The sequence below is a fragment of the Lichenostomus cassidix genome, chromosome 5 (genome assembly GCF_008360975.1).
Source record: "Lichenostomus cassidix isolate B80296 chromosome 5, HeHo_3.0, whole genome shotgun sequence".
In the NCBI taxonomy this organism is placed as follows: Eukaryota; Metazoa; Chordata; class Aves; order Passeriformes; family Meliphagidae; genus Lichenostomus; species Lichenostomus cassidix.
The window spans coordinates 52359688-52379271 of record NC_139486.1 but is presented as its reverse complement, the minus strand read 5'-3'; the positions used below and the strand labels follow the sequence as shown (position 1 = coordinate 52379271).

Here is a 19584-nt window from a genome sequence, read left to right as displayed (position 1 = left end):
TAAAACAGCTTTCCCACACCCCTCTCTCCTTCCCTGCTCTACCTCCTTCCCCAGCAGGGCAGGGAGACAGGACATGGGGGGCATGGTCAGTTTATCACACTGCTGCTGCTCAGAGAGAGGAGTCCTGCTCCTGCTCCAGCATGGGGTCCTTCCCAGAGGACACAATTCTCCAGGAACTTCTCCAATGCCAGGACATCTCACAGGCAACAGTTCTCCCCAAACTGATCCAACGTGGGCTGTGGGGGCACAGCTGCCTCACCATGGCTGCACCATGGGCTGCAGGGGAATCTCAGCTCTGGCACCTGGAGCAGCTCCTGCCCCTCCTGCACTGACCTGGGTGTCTGCAGGGCTGTTCTTCTCACTCATTCCCACCCTGCTCTTGTCTGACTGCAATTATATCAGGGCAATAACATTTTTTCCCCTTCTTCTTAAATCTGTTATCACAGAGGTGTTGCCACCATTTCTAACTGGCCCAGCCTTGGCCAGAGGCAAGTCCATCTCGGAGCCGGCTGGCATTAGTGCTGTTGGACATGAGGAAGCTTCTGGCAGCTCCTCACAGAAGCCACCCCTGTAGCCCCCATACTGCCAAAACCTGGCCATGCAATCCCAGTACACTTCTGTGTTCCTCTTAAATCTGTTCTCACATTCATAGCTGCTCTGAGGAATGTCATGGCAGCATTTCTCCCCCTCCTTTGCCTGACTTTCAGCAAGTGAAATGTTTCTGTTTGGCAGAGCCAGGTTTCTCCCTGACAGGGTGCAGCATGTACCTCTCACATTGGGTGCAGCCCAAGGTATTGCTGTCAACATCTGTATGATCAGCGCTGGGCCCCTGGGAGTGCTGCAGTGCCCTCTCCCATCTGGCTTAAACAGAAAGGAAAGGGGAAGAAAAAAGCCCCAAATCTCTTAAGTCCAGGAAAGGGGGCCACCCATGTTTTAATGACAGATACTTTTTAAAGCTTGTTTGCGTTTGGGTGATAATGTACTTTAGTATAGTAGGGGAAATGAGAAACTTCACACATGGCATCTGGAAATCCTTGTGGCTCACTACCCTCCTTGACAGCAATAATGTGGCTGTAAATTTCCCCCAACAGAAAACATATAACTGCATCGGCCATACCAGAAACAACCTTTCATTTTCTTTTAAATGGATGTGTTGTTTTAAATCTCAGCTTTTTAATAGCTTCATATAAACATTTGTGAGCCTCTGAGGTAAGTAAGTATATTTTTACTTCTTGTTCTTATGTCATAGACTCACAGAATCATTTAAGTTGGAAAAGATCCCTAAGGTTGGACTCATGGAGTCCAACTGTTAACTTAAGACAACCATGTCTCCCAGTCCTTATGGAAAACCAGTCTATGGCTCAATTTAGTGTCTGGAGTGCTGAGTACCGACATATTCATATGCATCTCACGAAGATGAAAGGGGTGTCACTCTTCCAAGCACCCTTGATAAGTCTCTGCAGCACTGATTTATTTTCTTGGTGCGTATGTTGTAGCTAAGCCTGATGTTGAATGGAGTTCCTTTGGCTGACCCAATGACCATTTCTTTGTCTTTTAGTAGCAGACACCTCATGTGTGTGAAAATGTTGATACTGGTGTGATGGCCAGGTTCAGGATGGATTTGCTAGCTGCCTCAGGGAAAATGCCTTTACAACCAAAACAGGAAAAGTTTAAAATACAGTACAGTGCTTCAAAGTTTGTAAAACTAGGAAGTTTGGTGCCATGTGGGGTTGGCAGAAGTTGAGGTACAGTGTAGTAGTCTGTACACTGCCTGTGTTTTAGGAAAGCACAGGTTGCTATTTCTGTGCTTGCAGAGGCAGAAGCTTAGGAAGAGGGATGCTGAGCACATTGCCACTGCTCTGAAACACCCTTTTTCCAAGGGGTGCATCTGGATTCAAACCAGGCTCAGCAGGTTGAATCCAAATATAGAGTATTTAACATTTTATAACCCTTTTCTCATTTGTTGGTCTCAGCTGCTCCCTGATGAATCTCAGGACCTCTTCTTCACTTGAAACTCTTCTCACTGTGTCAAGACACATCCAGCCAGCCGCTGGCCAAGGTAGCAGTCAGATGCAGGAGCCATGGTCAGAACTTTGCCCACTAGACAGTAACACCCCTAGAACAGCATCCTTGGGTGTGTGACAGCCTGCACAGGGTAGACACTGCACACGATGGACCAGGCAGAAGGGAAGTGCTCTTTAAAGATGAACCCATGTGTAATGGAGGGAAACAACCAGGAAAGGGGAAGCACTGGTGTTACTTGGCCTTACTTTTTAAGAAGGGCAGGGGGAAGAGAAGGAGGGAGGGAAAAAGTGGGAGAGAGAGGGGAGAGAAGAATGCATAAAGTGCTAGTGATTAAAAGAAAAATTAAATAATTTTATGCACCAGAGATTACTGATTATCATATCAGCAGGTTAGACTAAACACATGATAAAGTCTCATGAGCAAACTGGGAGCTTGGTAGAGACAGAAATCTGTAAGCCACATTAATGAACGTTGACTGCAGGACCAGATGTGTGTGTATTTAAACTTTGTTCCTCTGATGCATGAAGCTGCCCTGCTCACAGCTCCTGCCAGTGGCTCTGGTGATGTCAGCTGTGGGGCTGTGTTGGGACATGTGTCCCCATCCTGGTCTTAATGCTAGCCCTGAGTCCTCAGATTCTGGAAGTGTTCCAAAGGCACGTGGATGTGGCACTTGGAGACATGGTTTAGTGGTGAACATGATGGTGCTGGGTTAAGGGTAGGAGTCAATGATCTCAGAGGTCTTTCCAACCTTAATGAATCTGTGATTCTGCATTGGAACTGAGAAGCTAAGTCTTTCTGCTCCTTGTGAAATGTCCATTGTTGCTCTCAGGACTAGGAACCACTGGTGGCTGGGGCTGCAAAATAAGATAACCATGGATGTAGGTGGAGGGGAGGCATATTTCAGGAATCTTTTTCACTGCAATATGTAGAGAACTAACATCTGTGACAGGCAAAACTGTGAAGGGAGCACAGGTACAGAGCTGCAGCTGGAAGCCCAGTATCCTCTGCCAGTCCCATGTCAGTGGTACTCAGGCACAAAACAACCTGTGAAGTTTCTCTCCTGCTGCATCAGACCTAAAAAAAGGGAGATTAAGAATTATGAGTGAAACTGTGTTTGCACTTCATTACTCATTTACCCAAAACAAACAAACAAAAGGTTTCCAAATGTATGCTTTTGGAATAAATTTTATGTAAAGTAAAGCCATGAGCTGGGAAACAAAAGAAAGTAGTGATTTACTATAGAAACAAATAAGTGCTAAAAAAGATTATAAATAACCGTAATTTTCTTTTGATTCTCTGGCATGTCCTACCCCTTAAATTATTTTCCTTTAAAGAGCCCTCCCATGAACCAATAAAAAAACATGTAACAAAGATTACAAATACTAGGGCTCTAATGCATTTTGTGGCTACACAAAGCAAAATTTTCTTATGATTCTCCAAGATAACCTTGCAGATTTTCAAAGGCACAAATGGGGGTTTTCAGTGATAATGAAATCAGCAGCATGGTATTTACCTTGCTTGGGATGTACAGTGGGATGCTGGAGCCTGGGGCAGAGGGGCAAGGAGAGCCAGGCAGGCATATTTTGCTCTGACAAATGAGTAGGTTATGAGGAACCCTTCCAAACTTAAACAAAATACATTATGGCACAGTACTATTTGATTACTCAGCTCTTCATTGCTGTATCTCTTAGCTGAGCTTCAAAATAAGCAGTAGTGTCTTCTGTTCTTTAACAGCTTGTGGTGTTCTCATACCTGAGTTCATGATGACATTGAGGCTTCTTTTTCTTCCCTTGGACTGAGGTCTTGGAAATCCTTCAGAAGTGCAGCAATATTGTTCTCCTTCACTTAAGCTGGAGCATCAATGACCCAGGTGGGATCTGCAGGGAGGCAGGAATGGGCAGCTGATCTAATGGGAAGAAAGTATGGACAGGTCTTTCTTTAGACTGAAAAAAAGTTAAAGGAGTCTCAATTTTAAATGTGTTGTGAGACAGAGTTTTCAAGAAATTACTTACCCTGTAACTCAAGTATGTTGTAGGGCTCTCTCGTGGGTTCATAATTGGTGCAAAATATTTATTGTACTGTAGCTAGAATGACATTGTTAGCTATAAAATCTCCACAAAATGCTACTTTCTGCTTGTGAAATAACTTGGAAACCAAGGTTGGTGTTGGATGTATCCCAAGCTCTTTCATATGCCGGTCAAACGTTTCTCTACTTGGCCCATCTGGTCTCAGAAGCTGTCATCTGACACAAACCAAGACCAAATACCCTGAACATAATGAAAATTTAAATACCTCTTTGCACCTGCTGTGAAAATAAAGGATGTTAACTGCATGGGACACAGGCACCAAATACATCGTAAACTTAAGAAACAGTTTTTGCAAAGAGTTGCATGAAATCTCAGTGCAGGGTCTGTAGAACTGAAAATGAAGGCAGCTTATCAGATCTTCCCTTGCCTGTAGATGCACAGAGCTGTATGCTGGGATGTCATCCCTGGCTGTTTTGCCCTGTTTTGGACAACCTCTGGATGTGGCCAGAACCCCCATCACTGAGTGGGACAAGTGCCCTGCTCTTAAAATCTCATTACAATAAATGCTGAGTTGAGAAATCCTGTCACAGCTTTTCCTGTTGGTAATGTCATCTCTGGAAGAAATGTGTCTCCTTAATGCCTCAGCTTTGCTTTCTGTTAGTGCTGCTGTCGGGCATGGTGGAATATATCAGTGGTCTGACTGCAGTTCACTGGTAAAACAGGCAGGGAATTCAGTAACATATTTGGCAGTACAGATATGTTTTAAAAGGTGCTGGGTTTTCTGGAGGGTCCTGGCTGCCTGAACTTCAGGTGTGTGAGCCTTGCAAAGAGCAGGACCTAGATGGCTTTTACAGCTCTGATGTGATAAACAGACAGATCTCTGAGAAGGAGTGAGGGGTCTATGGATGCTTCTGGAGTTTCTACATCTGTTTGCCTGATTTGTCCATACAGATTTCTTTCACAGATATGTTGTATAAACAATATAATGCTATTCTGTTACGCCAGCCTTTCATTTGCTCACTTCATGCAGCCATTTCTGAGTCTTTCAAGTACCATCACTGTGTGGAACGTGAATCTGGTCAAAAGAAACGTGCAGTGTTTCAAGCATCTGCCTTTTACAGTTCCTGAGTCACAGACTCATATTCAGAACCCCACTGAAATATCAATACACAATTTAATGTAATTTTTTGGTCTTTTTGATCAACTCTCCCTGAATTCAAACCACTTTTTTTGGGGTTATATGCAGCTTAGAAAAATGCAAGCATTAAGGTATACCTACAGTTTGAAGTGGTTAGAGCACTGTAGCTGTGTAATGCTCAAATAATGAATATGGGGAGAAAAGGATACTTTTGTGGTAGTTAAAGTGTATTTCTTAAAGCATAAACAATAGGAAGCAAACCAGCATCCAGAATTTCTTCTCTGCAAATAAGCATTACTTAAACAATCGTAATTCCTTTAAAAATGAACTTCGTTTTGCCTAAGAGAACAAACAGAACTGAAGCCACCTACTGAGAAATTCTATTTTGCTAATTTTTATCTATTCTAATGCAAATAGTGGTTTTAATCCCCTTAACTCATCCATCATGCATGACAGGTCAGCCAGCCCATTGTCTGTGTATTTGAAGGATTCCTGTCCAAATCAGACTTTCTGTCAGCAGCGTTGGGCAAGAGTCTGCTCCTTTCTGAACCGCTCATGTCACTGAGAAATTGCAGCTACCTCGGAAAACAAGCTGGGAATTGTGTATGCATGTGGAATTTGCATGGGGTCTTCACAGATAGGCTACTGAGAGTTCCTATCATGGCAGGGGAAAAAAACCCAGAATGTCAGATTAAGGACATCTAGGTTTTTGTATAATCTACTAAACATCTGTAGCTGATCCAGAGATATGGCAAAGGTCAAGTTAGGGGATTTTTTTTCCCCTGTGGGGATTTCTTTGTATATTCTGAAGCCTAAAAATTGCTGTTTGTTTTGAAATGCATTTTTGGTTGCAGTAAAATACAGTTTATTGTAAGTAGAAAATAATTACTAGGGAAAAAAAAATCTATGTATTTTTGTAGCATTTAAATTTTAATTAAATGGGGCTTAGAGTAAATTGTAAAACCTTCTTTTGTTGAGACAACCGACACTGACAAAATATTAATTAATGAATATTCAGAGAGCTCTCTGGATCACTCCTCTCTTTTTGAAATGTGTTCTTCTGCCTGGGTTTTTAAAAAAACAGAAGAAAATTAATAAATATTCCTTTTGTGGAATATTTCCCAGTATGAAGACCTGCCAAACAGAATCCAATGTATTGCATTAATGTCAATGAAGACTTTTGAACCAGATGTGTCTATGGGTCTTTTTCATTGTTTTCTCTAAAACTGAAGTTGGGATAAAACCCAAAGATGAGGACTTGACTTAAGGAGAATATCTTTCTGTGCTACTATTAGGTCATTTCCCTTTTGCTATGTAAATTAAATTGTGGTCTTGATTCAATCTGGGATCGTATTATTGTTGTTGGTTTTAATACAATGCACAAAAAGTTCTTTTCCTTGGAAGTATCATTATGATATAACTTCAATGAGTCATTGTAATTGTTTGCTCATTAGCATCCAAAGGGATTATTTCGGATATTTTGTTTCTGGGATCTTTTCTTTCCCCTCTCCTCTTGGACAGCCCAGTTAGGGTACGCCTTGCAAGCAGTTGATTTCTGTGTAATAATATTTAAGTGGCTTACTGTAGTTCTCTGTGTGTGTGTGTGTGTTCATACACAGACACCACTGGGGCAACCCTTAAAACCCATTTTAGGAACCCTGAGGTCTTTGTCCCCTTCCTGTCCTGTCCTTGCATGGCCACTTCTGTGCATGGTCCTTGCCTCCACTCTGAGCCAGACCCTTGGCTCCCAGTGCAGCAAAAAGCTCCCAGAGGTCTAAGACACACTGTTCATTTTTTTGCTCCCATCCCATTCCCTGGGGACTGTGAGACCTCCCTGTGTCCTTGGCCCCAGCCCCCCAACACATACTGCTGCTTAAAGAGGAGAAAAAGAAAAAAAGAAAAATAAAAAAAAAAAAAGGTGTAGGGGGGATCAAGAGAGTGTTTGCGTTGGCTCACTTAGCAATTAAAAATACATAAGTGAAAGAATTGCCATGAACGTGCCCAAAGAGCTATAATAAATAACATCCTGCATAAATGGTACATAAAGTGTGCTCTATGGTTTTGACTGAAATGCCTATGTTTGTTTTTAGGGTTGTTGGCTGGGGATTTTTTCAGAATTATAACAGTTGGAGTTCAGATAGGCTTATATTTCTGTAATTGTGGTAAGCATATTTTAAAAAATCGCTGTTTGATCAACTGTAAATATTACCAGTTCAGAGGTTAAATGCTGTTGTTGAAGTCACTCAGGGAAATCCAGCAGAAGTGTAAATATGGCAGAAAAAGCTAAACAATATGGCAAAGGAATATTTGCTGACTTAAGAGTGCAGGATCAACACCAATATTTTTCCAGTGATGCTAAACCTCTTGTAACTGCTAAATTGGATTTGTAGTTGAATGAAGTATCAGCTGCTGTTGGACAAGCCCATAAAGGCTGGACGGCTGGCCTTTTGTAGGCAGGGCTTAGAGGACGATTGATATGTTTTAGCACTTTTGGGATTATTGTGATTAGGAGGAAGCCATTCTGAATGATAGAGAAAAGGATGTAAAAAACACAGTCCACAGCTGGTAAGCAGCATGTGTTTGGTATAAGGAGAGGTCATGACTAGTTGATCCTGCTGGTTCAGGCACTGATTGACAGTCAAGAAAACTTGATATTATGAAGCAGACCCTTCTTTTTTCTCCTTTTTTTTTTTTTTTGTCCTAAAGAAATGACGCTTCTGTTGTGTTAAGTCAAAGTATTACAAAATCTGGAGCACTCTCACTTGTTGCAAGCTAAGCGTTCAGAGACACAGCTGCAAGTTTGGAGTTGTTAAAATATCATGTAGAAATTAGTATTCAACCCATATCTGTGAGAACAGTAAATAGGAGTTACAGAATTAGCTCTGGTGTTTCTGTGTTTGCCTTTTTCATATGTGTTAGTCTTAACAAAAAGCCTCTTTGCCATCTAGTAGAAAATTTATGCTAAGTATGGGGAAATTTCAAGTCTGCTGAACTTGTTGACTGTTATGTGCCTGGTATATCCAAGATTTTTAGCCAGGAATAATACATGTAAAAAATATTTTACCAGCTGGAAAACAGCTTTATCATTTTATTTCTATTAACCACCTGCCTCAGAGAAGATGTAGGTTATTTCCTCTTATCTCCGCTATCCACTTGGAAACGTAGAGCTGCTTTTTTCTCTTTCTTTTTTTTTTTTTCTGTGAGCAGCCATCCGAAAGCTCGCAAATGCACATTTAAATAGTTGTATCTCTGACTCTTTTTAGCGGGGCTGTACCTCTTTCAAAATTTGAGTTTAGCATACCACACAGGAAAGAACACAAGCTTGCCAACTCCCGCTGAGCGTTTTTTCAAGCCTGTGAAAAGAATGAATTATTCAGCAGTAAGCATGCTTACAGCTGGCCATTTGGGAGCTTTGATGTGCGAATCAGGCGGTTGCATGAATGCCCTTATTGTCATGTTATGTGTACACAGTGTGTGAATTATTGAAAATAGTGAGGCCTGAGCCTCATCTGGTAGAGATTACAGTGCAGGCATGCTGGGTGAAGGTCTGTAATTGAAAATCCCCAGATGCTGTTTATTTGGCCTCTGTCACGTGGCCCTTCTGCAGAAAGCTTGGCTGAACAAAATGCTGCCCGCCTGGGAAGCGGCGCCCAGCCCCCTCCCAGCCCAGCGCAGCCCAGTGTGCCCGCGACTTAAACACCTGCCCATAATATTTTTAAAAGCTTAAATTAGATTTGCCTATAACGTTTAAATAGAGGATGCCTTACTTAGAGGTTTAAACTGCTTAGCCAGTTGTTGACTCGCAGAGCTCTTTTATCTACAAGAGGCTTTTTGTTAGCCAATTTAGCTATGAGGCGTCTTTGGAAAGCGGCGCTGCTGAATTTTAGGCAAGATCTCCTAAAACCAGATATTCTGCCGGCAAAACAGAATAGAAAAGTGCTGGGGCTGAGCACCGTGCCAGAGCAACTGTGCTGCCCAAGGCATGTCCACCTTCTGATGAGGAAGGTGTTCAAACCAGCGCATCCCTGCTGACGGTGTCCGTGGCTGGGGTGGGATCTGGATCCAGACAAAGAGCTTGGTGCTGCTCATGGCGACTGGCCCAGGAGAGCACTCACACTCTGCTTCTTCATCCAGCAAAATTCCCACTAGCTCTCCAAATCTGGCCCCCAGGCGCATGGGCAGCACTGTGCGATCACCAGGCCAAGCAGAAGCGGAGTTTACCAAACTAGCTGAAAAAAGCTTTGCTATGGTTTAAATATGGCTGTGGGAATGATTTGGGAGATGAAATGGTTGTACAGGTCTGTCCCCAGATTTCGTGGTCAGGATGTGAAATACCTGTTTCGAGTCACAGTCTTGTAGAATTTGAAGAAATTCATAGTATTTCGTTATCTGAAAAAAATAGCCTTTTCTACTGGTCATTACTTGAATTATTTTGCTGAGCATGAAAACTTTTTGAAATTAGCTGTTCATTTTCAAGTTGCTAGCCGGCTTTATTTCCCACACTTGCCTATTTTTATCCCATTTGGATAGTGCCTATTACTGGTAGCTGGGAGGGCAGAGGTTTAATTTGTGTCATTAATGTTCTAAATAAAGACGCCAGCCGGCCTCACTGCTGCTCAGGGATGTGATTCACCAGCTCCCTGTCCTGTTGCCTGGGTTTGAGCAGTGATGCCCATGGCCAGGACCCGGGGAAAGGGACACAGTGCAGCCAGGAGCACATCCACAGCTCATGCAGGATCGGCTAGAGCTGCCTGTGGTGCTCTGGTGGCTCCCCTGCAGAGGTGGTGGTGCCATTTTTGGCCCATGAAGGGCTTGCTGGTTATGCCTTCCTCAGTCAGGGGTTGTGACCTTTGAGGGCCTTCCTTGCGTTGGATATGGGAAGAAATCCACCCTTAGCTCCAGGGGTGGAGCCTCATGGAGAGCTTTGTGGGGGCTGATGCTCGGCTGCTTTCGGCTGTTGTTGGGAATAGCGTTGGTGGGGGAGGCTCCCTGCACAAGGACCCTCTGTTAGAGCAGCAACTGCCTCCCCCGGGAGGGGCGGTGGGAGCCTCCCCACTTTGCAGCTGCTCCTACTCGTTCTGAATAAGAAGAGCAGAAGTGTCAGCTCTCTGCTGCCTGAGGGGTGTGTGGGATCACCTCATGCTGCCCTGCTGAGGGTGATGGCGCTCAGGGATGGGGCAGTAGGAAGGTGGAGGGAGCCTGTGGACCTGTGGACTCGGCTGTTCCCTTGGAGGGGACACAGCAAAGCTTTGGCTCTCTACAAAGCCTCACAGATTTTTAGCATCTGTGCTGTTTTCTAGCTGATCTCCCTTTTTACTCCATGTCACAATTAAAAAAGATGTTCCATTGCACAAAATGCCTCTTCCTCAGCATCAGTCCAGGGAGAGTTACAGTTTGCAGTTGCATTGACAGCACAGAAGGGCATGACAGATAAAGCCTGAATTAACAGGGAAAAAAAGCAAACTTCAAGAAGCAGCCTATGTAAAATATTTGTTGTGGTCCCCTCCTGGTCTTTTCAAGATCCTTGGAAAAGATTCCTGTGCTGTGAAGATGTTTTATCTAACCAGGCATCTCCCCATGCCTCTCTTTGATACCTGAACCAAAACATTCAAAGTAGGAGAGTGTTGCAGGGAATGACAAGAAGAAAGAGCTGAACATTTACAGTTCATAAACGTGACCTCTTTTCTTCTGCCAGGCAATTTCCCAGATATATATGACAAGGAGACAGAGGGAGGGTGTGTATGGAAAGTATTTCCACAGCTGAGCTCTTCTAGAGAAAACAGATCTATTTATTAATGAGCTTTTTTCACCCTAAGGTTTCTAATGGCCAATTAAATAAGTTTGTTGAGACTCCTTTTGTTTCAGACTCTTCTCATTCCCAAGAACAGGAAAGGGTGTTTTTAGGATTATTAAGCTTTCCTTTCTTTAAAATCCTCTTTGGGCTTTAGCTGATCTGGAGATAAGATCACTTCTGTCAGAGTTGGTAAAGAAGAGCACCAGTGTTTGGCAGATAACATTAAGGCTATAAACTTTTAGTTGGGGGCTCTATCTTGTTTACATCAGACAGTGCTTTTGTTTTTGTTTATGGCTTTTGGTAGAAGAAAGAAAGAATTTATGTCTTTTCACATTGTTGTGGCCAGGGAGAAGGTATTTAGTGAGGCTTCAGTATCTCCTGCTCTGGCTAAACCTGATGCATGTTTCTTAGCTGTGTTGAAAACATGATGGTAAGGAAAAGGTGTGTTAGGCTTTTACCTTGGCCACTTTTTATGGTTCCTTGTAGAGTTCCTCATCCCTGCAAGTTAAGGCAAGACAGTGGCCAGAGAAACCCCCCTTGAGTGAAGCCAAAGCACTTCATGTATGGACTGGGGCTCAGCTAGAGACAGCACTCAAATAATACAGTCTAGACTTTCAGCGTTTGGTGTTTTTAATAAAGATGCTTTTCCTGTCAAGTGGCTGCCTGGGAACCTGAGCTTTCTTTTAAAAATAGTTCTTTAGCTCTCTTGTCTGGGAGGAGAACTGTGAGACCTCAGCTGTGGCAGAGGGCTGCCTTAATGGGCAAGGGGGGCTGCAGAGACCTGTGCTGTGCCCAGGTATTTGAAACATCTTCAGCACAGACAGGGGACAAGAGATGGCATCATATCCTTTACATCTCTGCCATAAGCAGAGATGCTTATGGCATCTCTGACCTGGCACAGTCACCATCTGTTGATCAGGGCAACCTGACAATCTTTTTGCAACAAAAAACCCCAACAATCTGGGTATTAGCATGTGCATATACTTAAACATGTGCAAAGCAGGTACTTTCTGGAAGGGGGGCATTCCCCAATTAAATCAAAATGTGCATTTAGAAATATACCATACCATCTCTAACACTGGTGATTTCAGGAATGTGGTGATCTCTGCATCTCACCAGGCTGCAGAGGGCTGCTCTTGCAGGCTTCTGTTTTGATTATGAGAAAGAACATGAGAATAGGGAGATACAGAGGTGCAGCATTCCCTGGCTTCACCCCATGAACACAAAGGCGCTTGTTCACTGCAAATGACAAGTATCTTGTGAGCACAACAGGCTGCAGAACTCCTGTTCAGCCCAAAGACAAGGTCTATGCATGAAATTAGGTAACTACCTGCTCCTCTGTTTGCATACGGAAATCCCTCATTTGTGTGCAGAAATGTGGCTGGTTTGTGTAACTGTTTGCTCATGCAAAATTTACCTCTTGAAGCTTGTCCTGAAGAGACCTGCTGAGGAGTTACAAACCTGTGGCATGTTGTGGGAAACGTGGCACACAGTCCAGACCAAAACAAAACAGGAATGGGAGAAAATGCAGCTCTACTCTGAAGAATGTTGATAGTTTGTGTTCTACTACCCATTTAATAAACATGGAAGAGACAGGAACCATGAGACATTTCATACAAAAGGTGTAAAATAAGGCTCAGAGGGCTAGATGGATAAAAAAACGAAAATGAAAGTCTAGTTGGACTAAATGTGTTCAATATTTCAGTCAACAAAATGCCCTTCAAACATAGCCAGGCTACTTCAAAACTTTCCCATGTCTTCCCCACAACATCGAATTGTAAGAGTTTAAAGCCCTGGCTGATATAATAATTTTCTGCATTCCCGAGCTCTGTACTCATCCCCTTCAAAACAGCTTGGTGGGTGACAAGGTAACCTCCCCATTTTCAGCTCTCTGTTAAATCAGTTTTCTCATTTTCTACGCATGGGCTGCTTTTCCCCTGTGCTGAATGCAAATAGCTCCATATCTTAGGACTTGTTGAACAAGTATATTTAAGTTATTACAACTCATGGAGAAGTAACATAATATGCAGTGAAAATAAACAGGACACCACATAAAACTTGTGTTACCTTCCATGTCAGCAATACTTAGGAAGGAAACTATTTGGATAGAAAATGTTGGTTTGCATTAGGTAGCATAATGTGTGACTGAAGAAGAGTCAAATAGTGGATTTAGAGACTTGTTAGTATTTTACATTTCCAAGAGAAATAGAGCTCTGAATAACAAACCACCGTGTTGATCAGCCCCACTCCCACAGGAACTTCAGCACCGCAGGGCAGCCACTCTTGTGAGTAGAGTTAAGGGTGTGATTGATAACCTGCTGAACTGGAACAGTGATTTCCATCACTGGAGGAGGCTTTCTGGCAGGGAGGACAGATTTTGCTGTCCTCCTTGCAGAATTAAATCTTGGAGAGAAGCTGTAACCTCTGAGTGAATGGCACTTAGGTAGCACACGGCCTGCTCAAGAGCAGCCACTCCTCCCCAAAGGGCGCCAGGGGGGCAAACACGACCTGGAGCAGTTGAAAGCAAAAGCAGAGGAGCCCAGTTCTTGTGTCAGCCCCAGCATGGGAGGTTCTCCAGTGAGATATCATGCTGGGCACTGCTGCTGGTCAAGGAGGTGCCTCTGCCTTCAAACAGCCACAGGGCTTTGGTGTGGAAGCACTGAACTCATGGTCCTCTGCATAGTTCCTGTGGCACATGTTAAGGAGATGGAGGAGAAATACTGGTGAGCAATGAGAAATACTGGTAAATTGTTTGCAAAGAAAAATGGAGTAGGTGTAAGAAAATACAGCCTGACATGCATGGAACTTACATGTTTTAATGTGGTGTTTTGATGCTGTTTCTGGGTGTGTTGCTGCTGCTCCCTTACCATGAATTTTTCTTTGTTTCAGGTAGGAATGAATTGATAGCCAGATACATCAAACTTAGAACAGGGAAGACACGGACCAGGAAGCAGGTAAAATAACCCAGTGGGGAAGTATGCATGTCAGTGAATGACAAAACATGGCATTTTTGGCTGCAGTGGCTGTCTGTGCTTCAGCTCTGATGAGATGATGTATTGACTTCATTATTCAGATTAAATACATGCTGTTTAGAAGATATTTAAAACATAAACAGGGTTTATATTGTGGTGGTTTGAAGATTCATTTTTTATTAATCTATCTGTACATGAAGCTTTTATCTCCCCATATTTCATAAAAAAATTCAGAAGTTGAAGCAAAAGCATAAGGCATTGTTCCTTATTACTCTATATAACATTATAATATAACTACAGAATATAATTATTATCTTGAGATGGTGAATAATGGCACTTCTTAAAAGTTAAGAGAATTTGCCTGTATAAGAGAGATTATGATTCTTGGGTGTGAGAGGTAAATAAATAAAAATAATGTAGCAGAATTGATCATTATCATGCTCTCAGCTCATGGCCAGTAGTTTATACAGGATATAAAAATAATTTTAAAAGTCACCCAAGAGCCTTCAGGCTTCTGGTCTTTTACCATGGTGTGATTTCATTCATTGAAGAGTCAGAATAAACCTCAAAACCATCTTAAGTTTTTTTCAGATGATTACCACGTAACCATTAATTTACCTCATATGACTATATCCTTTAATTTGTAATATTCATGGCCATCAGCAGCCTTGCAGAAGGCACAGCTTATGTAGTGTAATTTACACAGTGGTTACTGCCCTGTTTAAAAATGCTTCACAAATGGCAGAGCCCCTCACTGTACCATCAGGTGTGAGATTCTCCTTCTCCTCCTGCATGTGTGTGGCAAAGGGAGAGCAGAGGTTTGCACACTTGCATGCCCTGCATGTTCTGCAGTGCAGGGAGAGGTGACACTGGGTCACACAAAGCTGCTAGCTCTGGGATTTGAAGCACTTTGGGTGCTGTTTTGCCCTGGGTGGTGTCCCTTGTTGGTTAGGAAGAAAGCATGTGTATGAGGGATGAAAAAAGGCATGAGGAAGTAGGTGAACTGCAGTGTGTGGAAAAGAAACAAACCAAAGATCGGCAAAGAAATCCCAGACTGAAGACAGAGTCCCCAGTTCTGCCCTGCTGTGCCCATGCACACTCCAGAGGTTGGAGGTTATGCTGGGATCTTAAAGTAGCTTCAGGAGTCAAAATGCAGAGCTTGGGGTTAGATCCTTGGCCAGCATGTGCCAAGAAAGCAGGAGGGCTGTGATGGCTTACATGTGGTGATGCCTGCCTCCATCCTTGTACATTCCTCTGTAGGGGTTCAAAAATCACTTTATACTGAGTGCTTTAAAGTTTGTTTGTTGCTACTTTGGAGTTTTAACTGAGCGATTAAATGTTATGATTGTGCTTCTTGTATAACCTTTAACACCACTAATATTCCACTGCAAGCGAAACAAATGAACATGTGTGAAAACTCAGTCTAGGTGTTTTGCTGCAAAATTGCTCAGTGAGCAGCAGTGTAACTCTGAATTACTGCAAACTGGTTCCTGAGCTGCTTCTCGGAAGTGGCCTTCAGGGACTCTGCTCATTGATGTTTGCTTCCCTACTAAAATACAGGCTTTTTGGTACTATTGTCACAGAACAGTCTTACTATTATAATAGAGGGAGGAAAGCATTGTTTCTGCTTTTCTTTTGCTTTGTTCTTTCCCAGACAGCAATTGTAAGTAATGTAGGAGAAATGTGCACCACCTGGTGTTGTATGTCCTGGGTCAAACTAGAGTAAGAGATTTCCCTTTAGTGGTTTGTGCCATCACTGCAGGTTTTAAACCTTCACACAGAAGGCTGAAGGATGCTGAGCACTACCAAGTGATGCTGGGCAGCATCATTAAACCCTCATCAGCAACAGCATGGGTTTCAGTATGCCCCTGGGTGAACAGGAATGTGAATTTGGTCCCAGACCCTTCACTGCAAAGGCAACAACTTCTTAGCAATAACTGGCCTAGTGCAGGACTGGGTTTGCACAAATTTTTGAGCAAAACAGCCCTGGGCCAGATCTGGGCATCACTCAAGCTGATGTCAAGTTACTGGTCCCCAGTTACGTGAGTGTTTTGTGAACAGACTTGATGCTGAGATTACCAAGGAAACCAGGAGGGGTTCAGGGACCTGTGTTGTGCCAGGATTTCATTGTTTGTGCCAGAATTTAAAGCATTTCAGTGGAGTCAAAATGCAGCCTGAGTCTCCTCACTGGAGCTGCAGAGCATAATAAATAATGAATTAAATTTCTTGGTGCCAAGTTATGTCTCAAGCCTAGTGGCAAATGGTCAGAGTGGGCATCTGCATCCCCAGCAGATGGGGTAGAAATCCTGTGGGCTCCCCACATGAGCGCTCAGGGCATGGATGGGATCAGTACCAAAGCACGTGGGCTGTGTCCAACTGTGAACTGTGTCTTCTCTCTTGTAGCTGAATGCACAACCTGGTGGGTTACACTTTTTTTTTCCCTTTCTTTCTTTCTTTCTCTTTTTTTATTTCCTTAATCAAGCCACTGCAGTGATGACCTGTATTGTTAAGCCTCGATGCTAAGAGCTTGGTATCTGGCTGGGAATGTGGTATCTCTTAACAGCAGAGCTTACTGAAGATGCAAATAACTTCCTCCCCTCAGAAAAGTTTCTTTTTTTTTTTTTAAGAAAAAATAGACATTTAAAATTTGATTTGCTTTTTGTTTTTCTTTTGTTTGTTGTTTTTTTTCCCCTATAAACCTGAACAATGTAGGTGTCTAGTCACATACAGGTCTTAGCAAGAAAGAAAGTTCGAGAAATTCAAGCCGCCATTAAGGTACGTTTGGCTTGCCCAGTTGTAGGGGGCTTTTCATCTCCATGGTTACAGGCTTTTCCTTTGTTTCCTCCCTTCCCCTACCCTGCAGGTGTCTAGTCACATTCAGGTTCTTGCCAGAAGGAAATCTCGTGATTTTCATTCCAAGCTGAAGGTATGCGCTTTTCTGCTTTTGGGCTTGTGGTTGCTATGCCTGTCCCTTCCTCCTCCCCGCGGTGATGGGCGAGCGCTGGGGCTGCTGTGCCTGTAACCTCCTTTTCCTGCATGTGGGAGCTGTCTGTGTCTCTTTGTGTTTAATCCCCGGGTTCTGCACTAGCATCCACATTAAAAACGTTGTTTTAACACTGTCCAAATGCAAAGTGAACTCCTCTTTGTAACAGCTCAGCACCTAAACCTGATTTTTAACCCGTTAGTCCTTTTTTTGTTTTACTTTTCAACAGTTGAGTGCTAGGAGTGTATTTAAATACACAGGGGTTTTGCACAGTTTTTTTTTTTTTTTCTTTTTTTGCTTTTTCCAGAGGGGTAATTGGGGTAATTGTTTTCCATTCCCAAATGCTTTTTGTCCGTGCTTCTGAACTGCTATCAAGAATATTTAAACCGGATAATTTATTCCAAGTGCCAGAGAGCACAGCTTATCCAGATTGCTCTAACTCTAAGGTGTTTCTAGAGTACAATCTAGTATCACCTTCAGTTATGCACTATTTATAAGATTCCCTGAAATTTAATTTTTTTTAAAGTATTGACATTTAATCTTTGGAGAGCCTCAGTCAGAGTCCTGTTCAGGGAATATTAAGTATACTTTCTTAATCTGACATGATGAATTGTACATGTCCCTGTTTTCCCTGCCTTCCATAAAATATATTCTGAGGCTAAAAAGAACCTCTTGGAAATGCTTAATAGGGGTTTCTTGGATTGCTTGTATTTTCAAGTTTTCCAGCAGAGATCTTGGGGGTTTTTTGGATTTTTTCAGACTATTTAAAAGTGGAAGAGTGACTTTTGCACTTTGTGCTTTGGTCAAATTTTTTTTCATAAAAAGTGAAGTAACTCATAAATGTTTTACTTTCCTCCTTTTTTTTTTAATTTTTTGAATGTGAGTGGATTTTTCTTTCTTTTTTCCTCACCCAGATGAGAACAAATCACGTTTTTGTTCTAGCTGGGAAGCAAAACACTTTGGGAAGTCATTTCCCAGTCCTGAGCGGTGAGCGCTGCAGATGCTTCCCCCCATCCTTGAACTGCAGCTCAGGAATAACAGCCTGGCTTTGTAAAAGGCCTCCCTGACAGAAGCACTGGGTTTTTCATGGGCAGCATGCTGGCAAGCTTGTCTGGCTGTTGGTGGCTGGCTTTTTAGCTGCACTGGCTGAGCAGTTGGGGTTCGTAAAGAACGACTAAGACAACTTAAACGTACTGCTTTTTAACCCAGGGTGCAATAATACAGAGATATGTAGCATTTTAAGCTCAAATTGTCAAGCCTTGATGCCTAAAATTAAGTATGTAAGTAAGTGGCCTTGCTTCCAGAGGTGCTCAGCACCAGCAGCTCTTGGAGATTTAGAGGACTGGTGAGAGCTCAGGGCTGCAAAAATCAGGAAGCCCACACAAGTACCAAATACAGGCCCAGGAGCCGAACACAATTATTAGATTTACTGTTCTAAAAAAATTCCCTTTCTGAATCACCAAAATACCTTAAAATATGAAGAGACCTACAAAACAAAAAGCATTTTTAACTACTACACCTGCTGTCTGATTTTTATTGAAGCTTTCCATAGAAGAAAGAGGTAGCCAAACCCTAAGAATATTTCATCTAGTCTAGATGACATTTGCAGTAAAAAGAGATCTGGATGTAATTTTCCTTTTAAGAAGTCACTTGAAGAAGAAAAGATCTGTTTGGACAACAAAATATTTTGTAAGGGCTTCATACCTTGTTGCCCTTTCCCACCTGTCCATCAGCTGCAGCTTCCCTGCTGCCATTTCACTGCTAGGAATTGATGGCTTCAGAAGATTACCCAGCTCCATGCTCTGCAGGGGTATCTTCTTCAATTCTATGCAGCACAATGGTGGGGACAGAATGCACACAGGTGACAGAGGTTTGCTGGCCCCTGGCCTTGCTGAAAAAAGCTACTCCAGCCCTTCCCCAGTGTGTCTTGCTGGCCAATGGGTCCCAGGCTGCTTCTCTTACCCCCATGGGATTAGCTCCTTGACACAGCCCTAGTTACTCCTCCACAGCCCCCAGCCTAAAGAGTGCCTAGGAAAGATGAAGGAGCCAGGCTCTCCCCATCCCTTTCATCTTTTCCATGCCAGTGTTGGTCTCAGCAAACAAGGAGCCATGGCATGATACCTGCCCCCTTGCACAGGACCCTTCTAGAGAAGGGACAGCCTCCCACAGGCTTTTTCCTCCCGACATGGAATAGATGAAACTTTGATGTAAGAAGGTGCCATAAGGCAGCCACCGTAGGAAGGAGAGAGCTCTCATTCTTCTTGCCTGCTGCAGTTACTCCCTGGAAGTGGTAGAAGCTGCTGGTATTGAACCTGAGATGGAACTTTGCTTCTCCAGATGTTTTGTTAGTGCTGCTGCCCATTTTTCTGATTTTTCCTGTATTGAACCACCTGTGTGGTCAGTTGTCACACAGAATCACTCAGAATCATGGACTAGCTGGGATTGAAAGGGACCTCTGGAGTTCATTTAGTCCAACTCTCCCCTGCTAAAGCAGGTTGCAGAGGGCTTCAAAAGCTGCCTGAGAAGGACCTCACTGGTGCAAAAGGAAGACAAGGCAGATACATTCCAGCACCTCTGAGTGCTCATGGTTTCAACAGGGACCATTTTGGCAGCAGCTTGAGCTGTCTCGTCAATATCCTTAGGAA

At 43.1% G+C, this 19584-nt stretch overlaps 1 protein-coding gene across 9 annotated transcripts in view; it reads left to right on the top strand.

The window, feature by feature from the left end:
- The window catches only part of TEAD1 (TEA domain transcription factor 1), a 153164-nt gene that overhangs the window by 96325 nt on the left and 37255 nt on the right, over positions 1–19584 (top strand). For 4 of the 9 annotated variants that reach the window (XM_085063087.1, XM_085063088.1, XM_085063085.1 and 1 more), the window contains 3 exons: positions 13874–13938; positions 16669–16731; positions 16820–16882. In XM_085063087.1, the coding sequence (XP_084919213.1) occupies positions 13874–13938; positions 16669–16731; positions 16820–16882 (191 nt within the window). The remainder of the gene's footprint in view (positions 1–13873; positions 13939–16668; positions 16732–16819; positions 16883–19584) is intronic. The other 5 variants (XM_085063092.1, XM_085063090.1, XM_085063089.1 and 2 more) reach the window with 3 other exon arrangements.